Genomic DNA, 24,685 nt, shown 5'->3' with positions numbered 1-24,685 from the left:
CAGAAACCCACCACACGTCCACAGGGATCTCACTCACTGCCAGTTCAAGGGACATCACAATTCACTCTCACATGCATTGTCATTGCCCTCATCCCGTCCCGTCCATGGGACCACTCACCACCCACACATACCAGGCATACTAATCATTTGGCCTGGCAGGCATCTTGCTTACTCTTTCTCCATCTCTATCCATGCAGGACAAGCTGACACACAACAAGAGAGAGAGCTCGCAGACCGTTGGTGGAATGCTCGAAATCAAGGTCCTTACAGACTTTGAAAACAGAGCCATCCAGCTGGCTGGCCATGATCTGGACTGGTCCTGTGCTGATGGTGAGGTCGGTGCTGCTCTACCAAGTGAGGATCCAGCAGTGCAACATCCATCAGACAACCATGCCGTGAGTGATGTGTCCTTTTTCACAGGCCACTGCCATGCACTAATTATCTCTCCTTGCTTTCGCAGGCAAATCTGCCAAACAACCGAAAGAGTCCATGACCCAAGGCCTCCAATCAAACCCCAGAGAAACCTCTGGAGAGGAATCTGGAGGCACCCTCCCTGAAATCCCATCACAGCGCTCACCCACACCCTCCACCAGCACAGAGACACACACCTCAGTGGGACCTAGTTTTAAAATAGCCCTAGGATCACAATCTGGTGAGCACATCGCACTGTCTGATCCACAGCAGGCGGAGGCAGGGACTTCCCAGGTGTCCGGCATTTGGAGGACTGCTGGAGGCCAGAACATTGCTAAGTCTGAATCAGATGACGAGCCTCTGGACTCGGTCATGTCACAGTTGCTGGAGCTGCAAAGGCAAGCTCGGGAACATCAGGAAGGGATGTCTGCTGCACTCTTCAGGTTGCAAGGCACGATGGAGGAGTCCGTCCGTCTTCAGGCTGAGGTGTTAGCGCCGGCATTGCAACGCACTGAGGCCAATACTGGCAGGATGGCGGCTGCCATGGAGATCTTGGTCCAGGACGTCACTCCTGCACTGCTGCGTGGGCATAAGTCCACTGCTGATGCCATAGTTGGTCTCCAACAGTGTGTACGTGAGAGGGGTGCTGGGCAGCTCGATCTCACTCCAGCTATCCTGGCTCTTCAAGGAGCCAACCTGGGGCTCCTGGACACCCATAGCGAGGAGGACCAGCAGATGCACACTCCAGGCCCATCCATCCAGGTGACTCCGAGGGTGTCCATCCCATCAGGCTCCCCTCTTCCTGTGACTTCAGCAGCTCTAGCTCTACAGGCCAGGGAGGGTGCTACTGCCACACAGCAGGACCCCGAAAGCAGGCCAGGGACCTCAAATTCTCGTCCTTCCAGAGGACGCTCGCCAAAGTCATCACAGACAGGGCATTGCAGTCAGCAGGCTGCTCCACCTCCGCTGTGGATGTCTGGGGAGCAACAAGACGTAGTGGCAGGGTTAAGGAGAATTAGTTGCATAGCCTGGGTATGGGTGTTAATCACTTGTACAGACTGTTCACTGTTGTCAATTAACTCCCAAGAATGTCTCCCTGCCTGTGGCTCCTTGTTCTGATGAGCAGTGCTCATGTCACTCAGATGTGAAACCTTTCTGCACAAGATAAAGGCAGGTGTCTCAGTCCAGGGCCTCTTCCCTGTGTTCTGTGCAGCCTTCAGGCCAAAGTGACAGTCTGACCTCACACTCCCTTGAAAGATTACTGATGCCTGCACCTCGGCGGTGCTGGTCATTGCTGCCAGAATGTAGTGGGCAGGCGTAAACAGAGTTCCATCATTCTCTCAATGTGCTCTCAGCACCTTAAAGGAGGGGCTGTCCCTATCTCTTCAGCACCTGTGACCAGTGAAGCTGTGCTCCAGCTCATGAAGGGCTCAGGTGCTGAAGGCAGACAAAGTATTAGAACTTCTAAAGTATCATGGCTGCGTCTCTATGATATGACCCTGATCATGGAGCGCAAGCGAGCTGTCCTCGGCCAGACAGGAGTCAGGCATTCTCAGAGGCTTTGTGAAGACCTATGGAGTGTCCTCACTGCATGTCGTCATCATCCTCCTGGAATCGAGCGACAGTTAGGGCCTCCACTGCATCTCCATGACAGGTGCACTCTCACAGAAGGTATTGGCTCTGCCATAAGCCAGACTGGAGTCAAATGTTCACAATTGCGATGTGAGGATCTATGGGGTCACCTCACTGCATGTCGTCATCATCCTCCACAAATTTGGTAGCTATGAGAGCCTCCCAAGTGCGCCTTCCTCATCTAGCCAGTGTGAAGGCCTCATCCCCATCATCGTCACCTCCAAAGACCCCCTCACCCTCATCCCCCTCGGCGTCTTCCTCATTGGAGGAGACGTGTGTCATGCACAGTCCCTGGAAACTGTGCGCACACTTGCAGGATGCATTTCTGGTGGCTGCACACCAGCTGCACGTTCAGTGAGTGGAAGCCCTTGCGGTTGATGAAGTCCACTGAGTGTAGCGATGGAGACCTGAGCACCACATGAGTGCAGTCAATCGCACCCTGCACCTGTGGGAATCCCGAGATCAGGGCGCATCCAATGGCACTTGCATCCTGGCTGTCCCGGTCCCGGGCGAAATGCACAAAGTTGTGTGCCATGGAGAAGATGGCATCCGTGACCTCATGGATGCATTTGTAGGTATCGGCTTGTGATATCCCACAGAAGTCACCTGTGGAGCCCTGAACGGAGCCACTGGCATAGAAATTGAGCACCACGGTCACTTTCACAGCCACTGGCAGTGGATGCCCTCCATGTCCCCGTGGCGCCAAGTCCTGCATCAAGTGGCAGATGTGAATGACCAGGTCCCTAGGCATGCGCAGTTGTTGGCGACACTGGTTCTTGGTCATCTGCAGGAATGGCAGACGGTGCCTATAGACCCTGGGTGTCACTAGGCACCGAACAGCCACGGCTCTCTGTCGCTCCTGGGCAGCGTGTGTGGGAGCCCCTGCTGCCCCTTCTTCATGAGGTTCCTGCTTCTGCCTTTGCACGGCCAGGAGCCTCAGTCGCTCTTCCCTCCATCTTCTCCGCTCTCTGTAGGCCACCAGGCCTACAGCTAGATCACCAGGATCCATGATCCTGATGTAGTCCCCCTGCAGCATGAAAGAGAGAGAGACGCGGTTATCATGGCTGTACTTAGCACCTTTCCTGGCCCTGTGTGACCGCCCTTAATGCTTCTCGGAGAGTGCTGGTCACCCCTCGGATGGCCACAGTTGAGTGCGCTGCCTGGCTGCCCTGTCAACCTGCAATATGGGGGATACAGCTCCTTAGTGGGATGCTGAGATTGCAAAGGGCTGTGAGCACCTGCAGCAGTGACTGCTACATGGTCAGTGTTGGCGAGGAGATTGTAGAACGTGTGCAGCCCAACTGCTCCGCGGTCCAGTAAAGTGGTTGTGGACTTGCAGTCTGTACCGGGAGTGGGTGGAGGTGTACGGGGGGTGGGATAAGGTCTGGAGGGCTTGGTGGCCCTTTGGTGCCTCCGCATTGTTTGCATGGGCGGGCGGGCTAGGAGCCCAACCCCAATCCTATCACTGTGACTGTGCTTGATCTGCTTCAGTTGCAGACGCACGGTCAGTTTATACAGGGGTCCCTGCCCTCCACCTCAATTTCTTGTGCGTGAGATCGAACGCTAGGGCAGCAGTTGCCCCCCTCCCACCCCCGCCCCCGACAACAGTTGCCTCCGAGGTTGGGCAGCAGTTGCTCCCGGACACCACCCCCCAACAACCTTTGCCTCCGTGGCAGGGCGGCACTTCACCCCGGTGCCCCTGAAGCCTGCAAAGCAACAGGCGACCTGGCGAGCTCTGCTGAATGATGCTGTTCACTCACCTCCAGTTCCCCCAAATTGAAGGCCAACAAGTGCATGTCACCTGTGTGCTGTTGTGAAATATGTTGAGGTGCTTTCCCGCCGATGTGGACGGACGATCTGGCGGGGTTCCAGGAGCCTGGCGGGATGGCCGTTTAATGATATGCTGATGTATTGACAGCCGTTGGCAGGAAACGCAGCCCCGCCGCCGGTGGACTGAGCAGGCGATCACGACCTGCCTTCCTGCTGTCGTGAAACCGATCGCGTCATATTGTCCCCACACGCCACCTATCACACCTGCTGCCAGTGGTCACGAAAATTCCGCCCGTAGTTTCTCAATTGTAGCAGCCGACGTTGGCGACTTCACCTCATGTATGTCCAACCATTTTGAATGGGCATCGACAATGAGCAGAAACATTGTTCCCGGAAAGGTCCAACGTAGTCAATGTGTAACTGCACCCAGGGTCTGCCTGCCCACTCCCATGGGTGTAATAGGCGCACACAGGCAACTTTTGCAGTTGCTGACGTTGCACACAGTTCTTTATTAAACTCTCTATTTTGCCATCCATCCCAGGCCACCATAGATAGCTGTGTGCTATGGTCCTCCTTCGGGAAATTCATGGATGGGACTGTGTAGCTGAATTAAAAGTGGCTCCCTTCCCCTTGGAGGAACTATCACTCATGCACCCCACAATAAGATGCCATCTTGGCTGGTTATTTCATGTCTTCTGTTGAAGTACGGTTTTGTTTCATCAGATACAGGCTCCTGCGACCAACCATACAGCACTTGTTCTCACACTTGAGACAGGACTCGGTCCCGACTTGTCCAGTCTCTGATCTGTCGAGCACATACCGGCGAGGAATCTAAGAAATTTAACAGTAAAACAAGTTCCTGTGGAACTGGAACGTGCTCATCATTTTCATGTAAAGACAAACGACTAAGGGCATCGGTATTTGCGATTTAATTACCAGGCCAATGTATGGGAGTGTATTCGTATGCTGTCTGAATTAAAGCCCTATTAGTATTTCTGTATCTCCTTTCTATGTGCCTTCTTCTTTCTAGCACTGACTTTAATCTCGGCCTTCTTTTTGACTTCACTATTGGCCAGGCTTCTCTCAAATTCCCAGCTCGACTTGTATGAGCTCAGTGACTGAGTCTCCCAAAATTTCATCATCTGCCTGCTTCTTGGAAAATTCTGCGACTTTTGCTTCCAAAGCCTCTTTGGCTTCATTTAGCTGATTCTTCAGCTCTTCCGTCTCTTTTTTGTATTTGTTTGCTGCCTCCTGGAAAATTGAGAATTGTCGTGTCTTCTTTGTCAACTCATTCTCCAGTTTGTTCAGAGAGGTGCTGAATTCTTTCTATTTCTCTTCGTACCTTTCCAGAGGTACAGACTCTGACTTGAGGGCATCATGTAGTGTGTAAAGGTCTTTCAAAAAGTTTTCTTTTTCCCTGTGAATGTTGTTCATTTCATCTCAAACTCTGTCATCAAGCAGGGTCTCTTCGTGTTTCTTCTGCTGTTCTTCCAGGTTTTGGCTTAAGACAGCCTGCATTTCTTCGGGTTGTTGAGTCCTTACACACTCCTTTTTCAAAACAGGAAGGCTTCCAGCTTCCTTTTGGAATCTCAGTGGCCAATAAAGGTTGATTTCCCTTTGTCAATTTCGCCCTAGAAGGCTCAGTCCTCTGCCACTCAATACCAACACTGGTAGCTTTGCCGACTGGCTTCCACAATGGACAGTTATTCTGTTTGAGTTTGGCAGTTGTTTCTTCTAAACTTAATTGATGTTAAGCATTATTCAGATATCTGAAGGTATGTTCCCCAATTACTGTAGTGGAAGCTCCTGTGTCCACTTCCATTCTAACAGAGTTGCCATTTACTTTCACTGTGTCAAATATTGGCTCTGTTTCCCAACTTTCAGATTAAACAATGAGTAAACGTCTGAGTTTGTTGTTTCAGGCTCTTCTACACTGGAGACTTCATTGGGCTTCTTCTTTTGTTTACAAGCCTGCTTGAATTCTTCTTTGCATTGCCTCATTATATATCCATTTCTTTGACAATAATAGCATTCAATTTTTTTAAAATGCCAATCATTAAAAGACTGCTTGTTTTCCTCCTATATTGAAATATTCTTCGATGTCGCTGCTAAGTTATTTTCCTTTATTCTCCAGCTAGCGGGGGCTGTTTTCCGCTTCTCGGCTGTCTTGTATTTTCGCACCCTTTTCAGCTGGGGTTTCCTGCCCAATGTGGAGGACGGCGCCGTTTTGCGCACCCTGTATTTTTGAATCTCTTACTGCGTTTTCCATGGCCAATGCTATCCATAGCAACTTTTTGAAATCTAGATTCACTTTGGACAATAATCTTTTCTGAATAGTGTCTTCTTTCACACTACACACTAAACAATCTCTGAACATGTCGTTTAGAGTCGTGCTGAACTCACAATGTTCCATTAACTGCTTCAAATTTTCCACAAAGCATACAATTATCTCATCCGGGCCTCTATTTCGTGAATTAAACCTGAACCTCTGCATTCATGATTGAGGGCTTTGGTTAAAAATGACGCTTCACGAGGTCAACCAATTCAAGGAAATTCTTCAAATCTGGGGCTCTGGATGCTGTCAAACTTTGAATCAGACTGTAGGTTTTGCTCCCAGAAATATTCGAGGGGATCACTCACCTCTTCTCTTCCCCCGTAATCTCATTCGCTTGAAAAAAATAACGTGAGGCATTCTATGTAATGAGACCCATCGTCTGGGGCTGGTTCAAAAGGATCAATTCTCCCAAATTGTGGCATTTTGAGAGGGGATAACTTCTTCAATTATAACAGAGCTTGCTATTTACAACCACTGGGTGAATTAATGCACCGATTTCTTTCTAACTTGATTTCTTTTGTCCAATCCTGTTTTATCCTTGTCGCCAGTTTGTTGTAAGGGTGGCTGAGTTGCCACTATTGTTGGCAGAGTTGATCTGCGGATAGTCCTTGGGTGGAAACATTGGGCAGAATTTTGCCCTCATCGGGCAGGCTCGGTGAGGGCGAGTGGGAGCAGTTGGGAAGTCAACCACCGCCCACAATCAGGGCCCGACTGTGATTTCATGCTGGCAGGCCAATTAAGTCCCCTCATGTTACTCTTATCAGGGACAAGTTAGAAATTAATTTGAAATTTTTTTTAAAAATCACTGAATGAAACCTCATCTCGCCTGTAGATGAGGTTTTTTTGCAAAAAAAATCCAAAGGCTGCTTGGTCTTTTAGCCTGCCTGCCAACCATCAGGTTGGATGGGCAGCAAAAAATTTAATTAAATTGGTACTTTAATGGCCTTAATAGGCCTGTTAATTGTCGGCAGGCGTGCTGCTGACTCCTGAGCACGCCCGTCAACTGAAATATTGCGCGAGTGCGTGATGATGTTAGGATGCTTGCCTAACATCGTCGCGCATCATTTTATGCTCATTTGGCTCAGGCGCGCGTCCGCCCGACAAGCCAAAAATCCTGGCCATTAAGTTTATTTACAATATACTCAGCAGCAACTACACGTGTGCTTTCAATTCCAACTCCATCTCTACTCTGGCTGCTGAGGTAGCTCACACTACTCTCCTATTGGTTACTACAGATCATGTGATCTTCCTTAACAAGTATTATTCTTAAAGGTACATTACACACTAAACAAAACCATAATTACTGCAATATAGCGCCTTTATTTAACCAAACACCCCAAGGCACTTCACAGGAGCATTATGAAACAAAGTATGACACCAAGCCACATGAGGTGGTGTTAGGTCAGATGACCTGCTTGCAAATGTGTATGTTTTAATGGCCTGTAAGCTTGAATCTCTAGTGTGTCTTAACCGGAGGGTACCCCAAAGATGTGCTGGAGATCCCCCACCCCAAAAGTCTCCAGGTAAGGATTGCCTTGGAAGTTCAGACTTCTGTTGGGCAATTGCCCTGCAATGGGAATCATCAGAAAGTACAATATAAATCGCAAAGAGTAATAGTTACCTACAAAAAGTTAGGAGAATTAAATCCAGTTCTAACTTCTGGGTAACCATGGTACTGGTAGCTCCCTCCCACCCTCCCCAATGAGACTCCCACTACCCCTCGACCCCCATGACTACCTCCCACCCCACCACTAACCCCCACTGACTACCCCCTGATTACTTGACCCCCCCCCCACCCCCACCACTGACCACCCTCCACTCACCACACGACTCCACTAACCACCATCCAACCACCCCCTCCCAACCACCCAACCCCCTCCCCCCGAAACCCGCCAATCCTAACCACTTACCTTACAAACTTACCTTCTCCCCGGGTTCTCAAAATGGCTGGATCATTAAACTTACCTGCTTTACGGCAGCTAGTGCTGTAAAAAAGGAGACATGGCTTCCTTACGTCCGACTCTCCTGCCTCAACACAAGGCCTCAGGAACCTGCTGCACTACATTGTTCTCATCAAGTCTCAGTCAGAAGGTCGGGCAAGTAAAGAGCGGCTTCATTTCCAGCTAAGTAAGTATGAGCAGAGTGGCACTCCGACTCTGATTGTCACTCCATGGAAGTTACTGGCCAATAAGTTATAGGAGGAAAGCGAGGTAGAGAGGCGGAGAGGTGTAGGGAGGGAATTCCAGAGCTTGGGGCCCAGGCGATTGAAGGCACAGGCAACAATGGTGGAGCAATTATGATTGGGAGCACACACAAGGTCAGAATTGGAGGAGCACAGTTATCACTGAGGGTTGTGGGGTTGGAGATTACAGAGATAGGGAGGGCCAAGGACATGGAGGGGTTTGAAAACAAGGATGGCCGAAAGACAAATGGGCAGTTAATGTGGTTTGGTGTGAAGGAGGAGTGTTAACTAGCCACCTGCTTTTAAAATAATGTCTAAAATAAAAGCAAAATACTGGAAACCTGAAATAAATAAACACAGGAAGTGCTGAAAAAACTCAGCAGGGCTTAGCAGCGTCTGTAGAGATAAAAGCAGAGTTAATGTCTCGAGTCCAATATGACTCTTCTTCAGAAGTTCTCTGGATCAAACTATCTTAGGTTCACATTTTATTTTCACCATCATATCATGTCGGAAAACTCCAAACTTTCCAATTGACATATGCATGTTTTTGATAGTCTAGAACTGATCAACAAACACTGGAAACATTTTCTTTGCTCACAATGTACTCATGCCATATTAGTCTTTTCTTCTGTTCTTATTTATAACAAATTGCGAAATGTATTATTCAGGTAAATATTTTGCCTAATATTTGGTTTTTAAAATATGTGTGTATATCGGTTGATAATTTGTTTTAGCAACAATAATTTGCATTTTAATAAGTCACAAGGCACAAGACTAGCATTTATATAGCATCTTTCACAATATCAAAATATGTCACAGTGTTTACAGCCATTGAAGCACTTTTGAAGTGTAGTTACTGTTGTAATGTAGGAAACGCAGCAACCAATTTGTACACAGCGATGTCCTTTAAATAGCATTGTGATAATAACCAGATAATCTGTTTTAGAGCTGCTGGTTGAGAGTTAAATATTGGCTGGGACAAGTGTTAATGAATAATTACTTATCAGGTCATTCTAAAGCAGGTGAAGTGTTTCTGACATCAAGTACTATCTGAAAATTTGCTCTAATCTTTCTCTTCTTGAAACCAATAATATGTGCAAAAGTAAAATACTGCATTTGCTGGAAATCTGAAATACAAACAGAAAATGCTGGAATCACAAAGCTGGTCAGACAGCATCTGTAGAGAGAGGAACAGAGTTAATGGGTGGAATTTTACTGTGGGTTTCAGGACCCTGGTATCAGGACAAGATGGAAATCCCGAGACCATACTTGCCGCCAGTGGGACCAGCTCAGCGCTTTTACCGGAGGCAGCCTCCCAATTGGCTGCCTCCACCCTCTGGGCCCATTGCCCAATTAAGGATGGCAGATAGGTTCCTGATGCTGCTGGCTCAATTAGAGGGTCGCCAGCTCAGAAGCCTCAGCAGCGCCACCAGGAGGGGTGGGCGCTACTGAGGCAGGTCAGTGATCGCACCTCAAAATAGGGGCAATCTCAGGTAAGTAAAAATAGTAAATTCAGGATGGCCAGGGGCAAAAGGGCCCACCAATTATAGGGGAAAGCCCACCAGAGGGGGTGGGTGGCTGCCTTTCCTGCCTGCAGCCCCTTTTCTGGACCATGGAGCCTGTTAACTCCGATGAACCCTAAGGCCTGCCACAGGGAGCCAGCCTCCATGAAGCTGGTTGCCTCCCCATGCAGTGGGGGGCCTTAATTAGGCAAAATGGGGAGACGGGCAGCCAAACCTCATCCTGGCCTGCCTCTTGCCCACCGCTGGGAAACATCCCCAATGCTGGGACTGTCAGGAAGCTGCCCCAACAGGGCTGTTCACTATTTTACTGGCCCCTCTGCCTCCATTCCCGCCACCAGGAGCCAGTAACAGTCAGGCCAGTGTTTCAGTTCAGTATCTTCTGTCAGAACTGGCAAAAGTTAGAGATGTAACAGGTTTTAAGCAAGCACAGAGACAGAAAGCAGAGACAGGAGTGGAGAGAAAAGGAGAAAAAGGGAAGTTCTAAATTAGTGATTAAATTATACTCATCTTTGCATAAAAGTTGCCAGAACAATTCAGTGGTGGAATGTTTAGTGAGTTAATTTGGATTAATTTTTGTCTTCAGTACATTGGCGGTTATTTACCATTCAGTGGAATGAAAATTGGGCCAGGCAATCTAAACCTATCAGATTATCACTCTGTTGTCAAGATGCAAACTTTACCCCATCAGGTCTGGTGCCTAAAAATAAATTCTGGTTGATGAAAGATTTATTGGACTCAACATTTGGTAGAACCCTCAAGAAGACTGCAAGCACTGTGCAGTTTATGATCAATCCTGATGTCACTAAAGCGAGATTGACAGTTTTGAAAACATCAACAGTACATTTAAGACATGCTGACTTATTTAATCCCTTGAAATTTGTCATAAGAACACTGAATTTGAATTGGTTCTGAAATTTTACACCAAATTGCATATAATATTGTGAAACTGAAAAGTAATTTCACTGCAACTGTTTTTTCCCCAAATGAGTGACAGTCCACCAAGAAAGGTCTTGCATGATTTGCATTCCTTTCTTAGGATTGGTCCAAGATGATATTTTCAGTTGCAAACCGCATTCATTAAATAACGTAGGTGCCCAAAATGATGTTGTATTTCCCAAATATGTATGCAATGCCTCTCTTTTAATAACGATGTCATGCATTAGAATGTAGCGGTGGGGAGAATTGTGGATTATTAACAATTTCATTGTCCATAACAGGCTCTGAATCTTTAAGAATTCTTTAAAGAATTTCTTCTAAAGAATCTTTAAAACCTCACTCTATGACGAAAGTGAGGACAAGCACAGGGAATTGATTTTTTTTGCCATTCCAGTAGTGTTTAATTTTGGTCCTGTGGTAACTTATTGAGTGTTTCAGTCATTAATAGAATATAATCAAGTAGATAATCTTCACATAGTAAATGACAGTGGCAGCTGGGTGGCAGTGCTTTTTGCTGCTTTTTGTCTCTGTGAGTTTGGCTGCAATCTTCAAACCACAGAGTTTGAAAAGCCTGCCAAGCTTTTAAAGTTCTGCTTAAAGATAAATTGAATTGAGATAAAACACATAGGCCTGAATTTTTCAGTCGGTGGGCGGGCTCGGCGGGAGCGGGTGGGGCGGTTGCGGGGCCGACCGCTAACCGCCGCCCGCGATCGGCTCCGCGCCGCCATTTTATGCAGGCGGCCCAATTAAGGCCGGCCCAGTGAAGGACGCGAGTGTAGCGCTCAGCGTTACCTGTGCAGGTGGAGGAAGGAGGGAGAGTCGGGGCCAGCGCTCTAGCATGAGGCACGGAGCTACCTCAGGGAGATTGAAGCGCTTTTGCAATAAATAAATAAATGGTTTTAAAATTTAATTAAACATGTCACCTCATGTGACTGTGTCACATGGGACATGTTTTTATAATGCAGAACATTTTTTTTATCTGAGTGGTAAAAGCTTTAGGAAACCTCATCCTGCTCGTGGATGAGGTTGCCTAAAAAATGTAAAGGCCGCTTGGCCTTTTCACCCGCCCGCCAACCTTAAGGTTGGGCAGGCAGCATAAACAAATACATTAATTGATTCATTAATGGTCTTAATAGGCCTATCAGGTGTAGGCAGGTGTGCCGCCAACTCCAGTGCGCGCCCGCCGAGTGAAACATCGCGAGACAGCGTGGTGACATCGGGACGCACACCCATTGTGCGTCATTTTATGCTCAGCGTGTCGGGCCCGCCCCCGCACACCGACTGAAAAATTCAGGCCATAGTAAAGTAAAATCAACATAGCTGCTATCTTTGAGGCAGCATGGTGGTTGTCTGCTCTAATCTACTGTACCATGGATTGATAGGGCACAGCTTTGGTCCCAGGCTTTCCCCATCTAGTGAATAGCAGATCTCAATTTGTGAGGTAATTCTATTCAAAGATGCAAATTAATTGGATGTAAGATGCACCTATCACCCTCATACACGTCCTAGCAGTTGCTTCAGGGTGATACTTAACCAAATTCCCCACCTTTCCCCTTTCATCGCCTGGTTCCTGCTGGGCATAATTGTTGTCATGTAAGTGACCATTATTTGTGAATGAGGCAACACCAATGACTGTTTCAGGAAATTTGATTATGCGGCCGTCGTAACTGAACATAATCCTGTCCTCTTGTGGATAATTACAATATTCCTATTACTACTCAGGTCTTTGTGAAACAATTAACCTTTGTCAGCTGGTCATCATAGTTGACTCCATATAATCTTGAGAAAGAAAACAAACTGTAAATTCAAGACTGACTGTTTGCTGTTGCTGACCTGTAATAAACACATTTCAATGAGCGATCAAGACATTCAGTCAGGTACACCCAACATAACTTCTTCAGGAGGAAAAATAACTGAAGTAATGAAAACTTGAAGGGGAAAATCTGAGGGGGTAATTGTAGTTTAGCCCACCTGGTGGGAAACTGACAGGGTTGGATGTAAAAGGGGTAGCTGATTCCTCTATTTCCTGTCAGGCAGGTAAGGTTAAATTTGCCCCAAATGTTGATGGCACAAAATTGTTTGGGCAGGTACATTTCTGGGAAGAGGAAAATTTCAATTTATCTTAAAAGTTATACCTTCTGGCAAATTGTAAGCACTTTTAAAATTCACAATTAATAGTTTATTTTCTCAAAACTAGGAAAAATAAAGTGGAATTTGGATTTTAACAGAATGCCCAGGCTATCACATCCTCAAAAATTACATAAACAATTTTAATCCTATAAACCCCCCACCCCCACCATGATGAATACTTCTCTTACAACTGGTCCCAGACAAGGTCCCCAATTTGTTATGACCAGGACGGAACCCCAATTTTGTTATGATCCCAGGTGAGGAGGACTGAGCTGGCTCCCCTGTTATTCAACCCCCTTGGTTGGTCGCAACAAGGTTAGTTTAAAAATCGCTTCCCCGTGGATACCTCTCCCCAGTCCAAATGTATTTACTTTTTATAAGGAGCCAATTTAACTAGGCTTTCTTGAGTCAAAGAAAGAGTAAGTTTATTAGTTACTAAAACCCGAGGAAAAATAATGAAGACGTGAGACACACATACACACTCTGATCAGAAAGGAGAAGTTAAGAGTCCAAATAAGAGTTTAAAAGTATACAAATCAGTCCTTGGCTTGTCCTTGAGGCGTAGATGGTGGTACGTTGTGGCCGTTAATTTGGTCCAGTCTTTTGCATTTTCCGTACCCTTCTTTCAAGTGTTTCTGTTTGAAGTGGGCCTTGATACCTCTTCAGATGTGACATTCCATGTTCTCCCAGGATAGGTCTGTCACATAGGAATTTTCCAGAAGGTGGTCAATTTACATTATCAGCCATCTTTTAATCAGTCTTTACTTGTATTTCTTTTATAAACACAGGTCTTCCTTCAAAACAGAAGTTCAATATGCCTGTAGGTAGTTGGTATCTGCAGTCTGCTGCCATGACAATTCACAGAGGCATTCAACATCTTCCAGACGCACCAACATCCTTTTTATCCCCATCTCTACATAGATGATGCATTCCCCTTCATTGCCATCCATTTACCCTTTCAATGACTTCAATTTTTTTTAAATTATTGCCATTTATTCTCATTTTATTTATATCCATCCCCTCTTCATTGCCATCTCTTCTTCAATGCCACCGATTGGTAAACCTTTACTTGCCCCTACCCCCACCCCATGCCCTATTGGAGTCCAGCTGCTAATGCCATTCCTGCTGCCAATGGTTATGATTTTAGCCAATACCTACAGTGTATGACAGGCAGAGTGACTGCCATGTCTAGCGTTGAGTAGAAAGGAAGCCCTTTTCCAATCCATCATTTGGTGGACTTGATAGGAGTGCAAGGGGTGGGGGGAATGCAGCAGTGGAGCATGGGGAGTGGGGAAGAGAGAAATAGCATGGAGGGAAGCAGGCCACACCAATATTAAGATGCACAAAACACCAGACATGAAAAAAAAATTAAAGCTGTCCAAGCACTATGACTGCCAGTGTACCCTTTCACTCATAAGGTGAAGAAACAGATTCTTAAAAATCCAGTGGACAAAAAAATCTCAGAAATTGCTCTCCAACCCCCAAAGGGAAAAGAGATGAGATTGACCATCAGGTGTATACCCGACATCCCACATATCTTTCGTATGCAGTGATATTAGTAACAGCAAGGAACATATCCAGTCCCTTTCAAACTGTTATTGCACACTTAGATGGTAACTTGTTCCAATTGTTGACAACCTTCTGTGTAAAAAGAAAACCTCCTGATAACAAGCCTAGTCCTACGCTTGCACGGTTATAGGCGTTGTTTCTCTGGGGGTTCCTCAGAAGATACAGTGCAGAAATGGGGAATCTCTGTCCAGGTAGTGAAGTTGAGAAAAGACCCAGAAATGTAAGATGGGGGCTTAAAAGAGGTTTTTTTAAAGAAAGAAAAGATGTTATTAATTCATTCTGTAAGACAATGAGTGAGTTTGGAGACTCTGAAATTATACTCATAATAAATAGGTTTCACTATATGTGTCAGATATAAGTAGTTATATTGTGCATAGGTTAACAAATGCTTTATTGTGTATTTATCAAATATATACACAAAGAAACCTCAATCATCTAAAATTCTGTTCTCCACACTAACAATTATCTGCAAGGAATCAAGGGGCTTAGTTTTGCATAAGCCATTTTAGGTATAATTGAGTGTTTTAAATTGATTTTCACAGACTAAATTCCTGATCCAGTTAAATGTAGAGTTATTATTTGGATATGTCGTGCCTGCTAGAGTTTGCTATCCACGCTGTTCAAATTTAGTTTTGCATAAGGAGATAAGCAGGGAACAAAATTTTCAGCAAGAGTTAGAGTTTCCAATGTTATTTTCAACAAAATCTCACTTTTTGAAATGGAAAAGTATCTGCATGCCCGGGGAGAAAACTGATCGATGCAAATAAGAGCGAGCAAAAGTTTCTGGGGTTGGACCAAATTTTGTCGGGGGGGTTGGAGGGGGAGGGGTGGTGAACAGGAGGACTCTCAATTATACACATAGGCTTCCATTACCTGCAGGAAAAAATATATATTGGCAAATTGTATTCCTGTTATTTATTTGGACTTGAATGAGGGTATAGAAAGCAAGTTTTCCTTTATTTGTAGATGATTAAGTTAAATGCAGAGCATATACAATGAACAACCCCACTAGAAAGATTTGGATGCTGTAGGAAACTGGGCTAGTAGATGGCACTGTTTCAATATATAAACATATAAGTAAGTTTGTAAGGGACCAGGTATAAGGAATTTGTATTGTATATAGACCAGTTACACTGTGTAATGATCAGAAGGCGGGGTTTTGCAAGTTGTGAAGCACATAAAACCCAATGAATGAGTAGAATAAGTTCCCGTTTTAAGTTCCCCCTTTTATGTTATTCTGTTTTAACATCACAGATATAATGGGGCTTGTATGTGCGCGAGGCATCGGGATTTCCGTTTTAGCGTGGTTTCGTGCCGGGGCCCACATAGCGTATGACCCAATCAGCGTCTCCCCCTCATCCCAACCCTCCCACTCACTGCTTCCCTTCTCTACACTCCCATTCGCAGCTCCTCTCACTCTCTCATTTACTTCCTCCCTCTCGCCGCCCCCCCCCACCCCAAACACTTCATGGAATTCTACACAACAGCAATTTGCTGCAATGCTATGTGAAAAAAATCCCCAAAACCAGTGACAACCCCACTTCCTTGCAAACTTCAAGCCCATCTGTTGCTCCATGTAGTTTAGCAAGGACCCCTTGCAGCTCAAGCACTGCGCTCATAGCAAGGGTTTGGGAGAGGGAAGTGGCAAGTGGGTGGGTCAGTGAATGGGAGGGTGGCAAGCAGGAGAGGCAGCAAACAGGAGGATCAGCGAGTGGGAGGTTGAGCATGAGGGAGGGCCAGGGAGCAGCAGGATCGGCAAGCGCAAGGTAAGTAGAAAGAGTCAGTATTTTTTTTATATTTTAAAATTTATTTTATTTAAAAGTTATTTCATTTACGAATATAGGAATTTAAGAATATACAGTATTTACTTACAACATATAATGTTTTAATTTTTTTTCTGATGAGACAGGTCATAAAGAAGCTAACTACACTGGAATGCACTGCCTGGGAGGGTGGTGAAGGCGGGTTGCCTCACATCCTTTAAAAAGTACCTGGATGAGCACTTGGCACGTCATAATATTCAAGGCTATGGGCCAAGTGCTGGTAAATGGGATTAGGTAGGTAGGTCAGGTGTTTTTCACGTGTCGGTGCAGACTCGATGGGCTGAAGGGCCTCTTCTGCACTCTGTGATTCTGTGATACAGCTTTTACTTTGGTTGTAACGCTTAACATTGTTTCATTTGAAGTTGCACTTTTCAGGAATGCAACTATAACAGTAATTCAGTCCAGAGAGGTGTTTTTGTTTTGGGAGGTAGATCTACATTAGTTTAAAAGCATTCAGTAAACCCTGAAAGATCGTAAAACCCATTCACTTCATGGGCAAAATTTTCTGCCTGCCAGGCGTGCGGGCCTGACCCAATCTCTGGCAGGTAGGGAGCTGATCCCCGCTGGAGAAGCGGGCCCCGCCACCATTTTACGTGGGCAGGCCAATTAAGGCCCGCCCAGCGCGATGTCTGCCGGGAAGTGCTATACACTTCCTGTGCGGGCCGGGGGGGATTCTCCAAATGCGAGAGTGCGCTCTTTCACGCATGCGCACGAAAGAGCGCACATCTCCCTGAGGCTGAGTGCTGCCTCAGGGAGATCGCTGACAGTTCTAAAAACATTAAAAGTAGAAAAAAATAACCCTAACCATGTCCCCCTCATGTGACAATGTCACATGAGATGGGACATGTTCAAAAATTACACTAAAACTTTATTAAACTTTTAAAATCCCTGCATGAAACCTCATCCCGCCGGTGGATGAGGTTTCATGTTTACTCTATTCCCCGCCGGGGCTCCTGGCCTGCCCACCAACCTTAAGGTTGGACGGGCAGCTCAGCTAATTGCCATAATTGCTTTTTAACAGGCCTCAATAGACCTTTGACAGCTCGGCGGGCATGCAGCAGAGTCAGCTGTGCGCTCGCTGAACTGAAAATCTAAATGACGCGCGGTGACTTTGGGACCCACGCCTGATGTCACCCAACGTCATTTTATGCCTCGGCGAGCCGAAGATTCTCCCCTGGGTGTTTTTGCTTAGAGTGTTAGTTGGAGTTTGGACCTGATGTGGTTTTCCATCTCACTAAGGGAAGCTACCCAATGTAAATGACAATTAGATAGCCCTGCACTGCAAGCAGAGTGAAACACTAGCTTCATCATTGACTGTGTGGAGGGCGGGTGAGGCTTAATCTCAGTATGAATATTGTGTGGGAACAGAAGCTGGAAGATTGCCTAGTTTGAAGCCGGTGGGAAAACCTACAGTGGGCCTCTCGTGTCTTATTGCAAAAGAAAGTAATTAGTTTGGAAGTACTAGAAAAATAACCTGAAAAGTGATTGAGGCATCCACAGTCAAGAGATGGTATCTGACGGTTTTACCTTCTGAGAATAGCTGGAGCTGAGGAGAATTCTTCAGGGGACTGTAGCATACTTATGGTTGGTCCCTACAGAAGTAAATAACTTAAAGATTGATGTGTCTTAAAGAGAATTCTTGGGGGAAGTAAGTAGTAAACAAATAGTCGTTTGGTAGTACAGAGCTTGAATATTACTGAAAAAAGACATTTTGTCAGAGCTTTTCGTCTTGCACTCATTAGGACAATCGCAAGAATACCAATGTCAGGGGAAGCAACAACATTATACAATATGAGAAGAGTGTGCTGATTGGTTGGCAAGTGGACTCTGATTGGTAGAGATGTTGCCCTGTAGATGATACGTTTGCTTTTTAAATCCATAACAGCATTTAATAATTTATTTGCATGTCTTGGTGGGCTCCATCCTGCACTCAAATTCACCTTTGAAATGGAGCAATCAAATGAACTCCCTTTCCTTGACCTAATAGTTGAGAAATCTGCCAGAGATTTCTCTACCACGGTCTACCGCAAGCCTACCTTCACTGGTCAATACTTGCGTTGGGATTCTTACAGTTCCATGCGTTATAAATTTGGCCTTATCGGCAACCTCATGAATATGATCCAAGCCATTTGCTCACCATGCAAGTTTGATGCTGAAATAGGGGGCATCAAAGACATCCTGCAGGATAATGGCTACCCTGATCAGATCATTTTGTATATCACGCAAACTCATGAACAGACCTAAGACTATCACTTTTGGCCCTGAAAAGTGCCCAGTCTACCTCAGATTACCCTGGAAGGGCAAAGTATCTCACAAATTTGAGCAAAAGGTGAAGCTAGCTGTTTCACGCTGCTACTATGCAATAGCAACATGAGTGGCATTCGTCACTAATGGGATGCTACTGTCAAGCCAAAAAGGCATTCTGCCTATCACACAAATGAATAATGTGGTATATGAATTTCAGTGCCAGTGCAATGCAAGGTATATAGGCTATACATCCAAAGACTGGCGGATTGTATCAAACAGCATGTCCTAGCCACTGTTTGCAACGGGCAGGGTACAGACCGCACTCAACCAGCCCATGCTTGCAAAACTCAAAACACAGTGTCCAACATTAGATGTGATTCCTCGAATGGACATTTGTTAAATAATCCTCAGGGTTCTAAAAGTTACGCTGACAATTGGTTTGAGATTATCAGTCATGCTTACGGTGTGACACATTTGCGTGTACTGGAAACTACATATATTAATACACAGGGCCCTGTTCTTTGCAGACAGAAAGAACATGTTCACACATTGCACCTATTTCAGCTACACAAAATAAGTGATACCCATTTGCTGGTTCATTCCTCAGGGCAATGCCTTGACCAATCAGAGTCAAGCTGCTTGGTTTAAAATTCAAACAATGCTTAGCGGTTAACTGTCAGTTACCATTAACAGGTGCATTCTCCGTGCCAGCACCTCTATTAATCAGAGTCCACTTGCTGACCAATCAGCACTGTCTTCTCATACAGTATAAAGTTGTTTCATCCCCTGACATTGGTATTCTTGCAATTGTCCTGATGAGTGCAAGACGAAAAGCTTCAACAAAATATCTTTTTTCAGCAATACTTAAGAAGTAAACCTGAGTGCATAACATAAATAATTATAAACCAAATTAAGTTAATATTGCTTATTTTAAGTCTTTTATGTACAATAACTTGTTTTGTTAAAAAAGGTAAAATCGTGTGGTGGAGTTCTATTGGTTTTCAGATTTCACTTTAAATGTTAACTGTTCTTAACCGATTATGCAGCATTGAGCTTACAATGTGCTGAAAACCTAAAGTTGAAATATAATCGCCCTTGTCTCTGGAATCAGATTTACGGGGAAATGTTTGGGGAAATTATGGGGAAACTTGAGCTCATTCTTGTTGTGAAAAAGGTGATTCAGAGATATTATACACATCTTTAAAAAAATCATTCACGGGATGTGGGCTTCGCTGGCTGGGTCAGCATTTATTGGCCATCCCTACATGCTCTTGAGAAGGTGGTGATGAGTTGCCTTCTTGAACTGCTGCAGTCTATGTGGTGTAGGTACACCCACAGTGCTATGAGGGAGGGAGTTCCAGGATTTTGACCCAGCGACAGTGAAGGAACGGCGATATATTTCCAAGTCAGTATGGTAAGTGACTTGGAGGAGAACTTCCAGGTGGCGGTGCCCCCATCTATCTGTTGCCCTTGTCCTTCTAGGTGGTAGTGGTCGTGCGTTTGGAAGGTGCTGTTGAAGGGTCCTTAGTGAATTCCTGCAGTGCATCTTGTAGATGATACACTCTGCTGCTACTGTACATTGGTGGTGGATGGAGTGAATGTTCGTGGAAGGGGTGACAATCAAGCAGGCTGCTTTGTTGTGGATGGTGTTGTGGGAGCTGCACTCATCCAGGCAAGTGGGCAGTATTCCAGCGCACTCCTGACTTGTGCCGTGTAGCTGGTGGACAGGCTTTGGGGAGTCAGGAGGTGAGTTACATGTCACAGGATTCCTAGCCTCTGACCTGCTCTTGTAGCCACTGTATTTATATGGCTAATCCAGTTCAGTTTCTGGTCAATGGTAACCCCCAGGATGTTGTTAGTGGAGATTCAGTGATGGTAATGCCATTGAACGTCAAGGGGCAATGGTTACATTCTCTCTTGTTGGAGATGGTCATTGCCTGGCACTTGTGTGACACGAATGTTACTTGCCACTTGTCAGCCGAGGCCTGAATATTGTCCAGGTCTTGCTACATTTGGACATTGGCTGCTTCTGTATCTGGGGGGTCACAAATGTTGAATATTGTGCAATCATCAGCGAACACCCCCAATTTTGACCTTATGATGGAAGGAAGGTGAAGCAGCTGAAGATGGTTGGGCCAAAGACACTACCTTGAGGGACTCCTGCGGCGATGTCCTGGAGTTGAGATGGCTGACCTCCAACAACCACAACTATCTTCCTTTGTGCTAGGTATGACTCCAACCAGTGGAGAGTCGTCCCCCTGATTCCCATTAACTCCAGTTTTTTTGCTAGAGCTCCTTGACGTCACACTTGGTCAAATTCAGCCTTGATGTCAAGAGCAGTTACTCTCACTTCACCTCAGGAGCTCAGCTCTTTTGTCCATGTTTGGACCAAGGCTGCAATGAGGTCAGGAGCTGAGTGACGCTGGCGGAACCCAAACTGGGCATCAGTGAGCAGGTTATTACTAAACACGAGCCACCTGATAGCACTGTTGATGACCCCTTCCATTATTTTACTAATGATCGAGAGTAGACCGATGGGGCAGTAATTGGATGGATTGGATTTGTCCTGCTTTTTGTGTTAAGGACATACCTGGGCAATTTTCCACATAGCTGGGTAGATGCCAGCATTGTAGCTGTACAGGAACAGCTTGGCTACAGGCGCGGTAAGTTCTGGAGCACAAGTCTTCAGTACTATTGTCAAGGCCCATAGCCTTTGCACAATCCAATGCCAGGCCATGAGGTTACAGATTGTGCTCCAGTACAATTCTGCTGCTGCTGATGGCCCACAGCACCTCATTGAGGCCCAGTCTCAGTTGCTAGGTGTGTTCGAAATCTATCCCATTTAGCATAATGGTAGTGCCACACAACACAATGGAGGGCACCCTCAATGGGAAGGCGGGGTTTCATCTTCACAATGGCTGTGCGGTGGTCACTCCTACCCGATGCTGTCATGGACAGATGCATCTGCGGCAGGCAGGTTGGTGAGGATGAGGTCAAATATGTTTTTACATCTTGCTGTTTCCCCTCACCACCTGCTAGCTGCTATGTCCTTTAGGACCCAGCCAGTAGTGGTGCTACTAAGCCACTTTTGGTGATGGACATTGAAGCCCCCCACCCAGAGTACATTCTGTGCCCTTACCATCAGCTGAGGGAGGACTTATAATTCCAACTTTTTATTGGCGGGATTCGAACCCTGGTCCCCAGGGCACTACCCCATGAAGGATTCCAAAACTAGGTGATATGAATTAAATATTTAGAGCAAGTCGAGAATTCCTTGAGATGTACAGGAGAAGTTACAGGGCAGATCCTGGAGACAGCTGGATATGTTTTTGGAGAACAAAATCAATTGGGAGATGCAGTGAGCTGGGTTGAGATTAATCAAATGGGGCCAGAGTTGTTTAAACAAAGGGTTTTTACCAATTTCTAAACTTTATGTTCTGAAGAAAGTTCTCTATTATAGCTGAAAAGAAAACATTTTGCTTTTTAATTAAAAGCTATACCATGCAATAAATAGCAACATCATTTTTACAATATTCCCGCTTCAGTTCAAGACAATAAAAAACAATTTATTTGTTAGCACTTTTTGGAACTTAAGTACAAAATATTGCCATGTCTAAATGCACACAGCACAATTCTCTCACAATGCTAAGGTGTACACAGAATCTGTGATTTTTATATTTATCTTGTATTTATTTATCTCTTAATCTTTCACATTGATGTTGAAAAATCACCCTCAGCAATGTTTATATTTTATGGCTACAGCCATCATGTCGATTTGTTTGTAGGTTAACTAAATGGCACCATGACATTTTTCATATAAACTATATAATTCCAAAAGTTGCTTGCTTCATCTTCCACTGATGAATTGTGGAAATGGTTACAAATATTTTTCATGTATTTCTGACCAACTGATTTGCTAAAATTTTTAAGAATTGCTGGATCAATTAATAAAATTTTATAAAGTAAATTAGCATTCTTCAATTTAGTAAGTTTTCATGGCTATGAAAATGAAACCAAAGAGGATTTTTTTCCAAAGCAATGTTTGGCTCACATCCAACGATCCACAAATTATAAATTAAGTTTGAATATGAAGAATGGTTTTGAACGTTTTCTTAAAGTTCTTGTTACACAGAGGGTAGATGAATGGGTTAAGTGTTGAATTAATGTAACCCAGCCATATTGTGAACATATGTAAATTGTGATCGACACATGTATCACAGAAAGCCATTACGGTAAATGTCACAAAGTAGGGGATCCAGCACACCATGAACCCTGTCACTATGAAACCCAATTGCTTGACAGCTTTTCTTTCTTTTACTATGAGAAAGCGTTGTACATGCTGCACAGAGCGTGAGAAAAACCTCTGCCATGATTGCTTAAATTGATTAATGCTGTCTGTTCCTATAGTTTCTTCAGATTCATGGACCCAAGATGTTGCTTTTGGATGTGGGCAAGGCATAGAACCAAACTGAAGCAGCACCTTATTGAACGTATGTATGTCAGAGATATCTGATAGTTTGCATTTGTCATCAACTGAATCCTCTGCAACCAATTTATGCTCTTTCACCATCATGTATGTTTGTTGAGTGTTACTACCTTGCTGTCTGTACTGAACACTTATAGGAAAGCACTTTAGTTTTGCTGTAGCAACAGGACTATCCAAGGTAAGATTTTCTTTTGAGTCCACAACATAATTTGATCTGTAGCCTGGTTCCACATGCTGATTTTGTGCCTTATTGAGAGACAATGACTTACAGTAAAAGTCAGTTGAAATTTGTCGCATTGATGCTGAAATAGAAAAGACACCAATGTCTTGGTTATTTTCAGTTGGGATGTTCTCGTTACCTACTGGAGTAGAAGGCATTTTGATTTGTTTTAAGTCAGAACAGTTAAACCTGCACTGTGAAAGTTTGCATGTATCTTTAGCTTCTGTAGTTGGGAGTTCTAGATATGAATTTTCGCCTTGCTGGTTCAGACAGGTTTCACATTTGTGCCATGATAGTTTCACATTCTCCTTGAAATTTTTTCTGTCTATGCCTGAGCATATAGGTCCCCCGATATTGTTTCGTTGTCGGCAGTGCTTTCTTACAGCCATGTAAATTTTCGTATAATACCAAAGCATTAGTATAGATGGGACATAAAAGTTCAGGATTGCAGTAAGAATTTTGAACCAGGTGACATAACGAAATTCAGTGTCACACTTATTGTTTGCCACAGTCCTGATACCTCCATTTGCAAAGATGTGCCATCCTAAGATGGGGATGATCCAAGTCAGTGAAAGAAGCCACGCTCCTGCAATCATCGCAACAGCTCTGGTTTTGGTTCGATACTTCAGATATCTCAACGGCTGATGAACTGAGTGGTAACGATCCACACATAGGATAAAAAGACTAAAAATTGAAGCTGTGCTAGCCATATAATCCATAGAAAGCCAAAACTGGCAAATCATTCTTCCTAGTTTCCATTTGTTTTCTAAGATGTACATAATATTAAGGGGCATGACTGCCATGCCCACTGTCAGATCTGCAACAGATAGACTAACTATGTACATGTTTGCAACAGTATGCAGTTTTCTCTCACTTTTCACTGCATATAGCACCAAAACATTCATAATGACAGTGAGTAAAGATAAAAAGACTAAGGCCAGGCCAAGTAAAATTTTCTTGGCAGAACGTTGCTGGTGGTAATCTTCCTTTGTGTAGTTTTCTGTTGTAAACACTGTAGAGTTTATGATGTGTTTAATTGATATTGCAGTAATATTCATCATTGTCAAGGCGGACTAATTTACACAGCATGAGCACATAACTTTGTCGGGGCCAATACTCCTGATTGGCATGTTAAAGAATGAGTCTGAAAAACAAAAGTCTGTGAGTCATTACTTGGCATATTCAATAGCTATCAAGATTTAAACAGTTCGTTTAAGAGTTATCTAATTAGATACACTGGCTGGGATTTTCCAGTCCTGCCTGCAGTGGGAATCGAAGTGGGTGGGACGGAATGTTTGACGGACCAGCCAAAGGTCCGTTGACTTTGGGGGTGGGAATTTCCCAGCAGGACTGGAAAATCCCAGCCACTGTCTTTAAAATGATCGAAAACAAGTCTGCTTCAATTAAACTTGTGGATTCAT

General features: G+C 44.8%; 1 protein-coding gene across 1 annotated transcript; it reads right to left on the bottom strand.

Moving 5' to 3' along the window:
• Window positions 1–22,005: 22,005 nt before the first annotated feature.
• Window positions 22,006–24,397, bottom strand: hrh1 (histamine receptor H1). The gene has a single exon (XM_078542909.1). It carries the CDS (start codon window positions 24,323–24,325, stop codon window positions 22,634–22,636), a length of 1,692 nt encoding a protein of 563 aa, XP_078399035.1. The 5' UTR covers window positions 24,326–24,397; the 3' UTR covers window positions 22,006–22,633.
• Window positions 24,398–24,685: the final 288 nt, after the last annotated feature.

Source organism: Cetorhinus maximus, chromosome 6 (assembly GCF_964194155.1).
Source record: "Cetorhinus maximus chromosome 6, sCetMax3.hap1.1, whole genome shotgun sequence".
NCBI classification, from domain to species: Eukaryota; Metazoa; Chordata; class Chondrichthyes; order Lamniformes; family Cetorhinidae; genus Cetorhinus; species Cetorhinus maximus.
This window is presented reverse-complemented; position numbering and strand designations above follow the sequence as displayed.

Excerpts from the sequence above, each read along its gene's own strand:
- hrh1 (XM_078542909.1), bottom strand. The coding sequence starts at position 24,325 with ATGATGAATATTACTGCAATATCAATTAAACACATCATAAACTCTACA.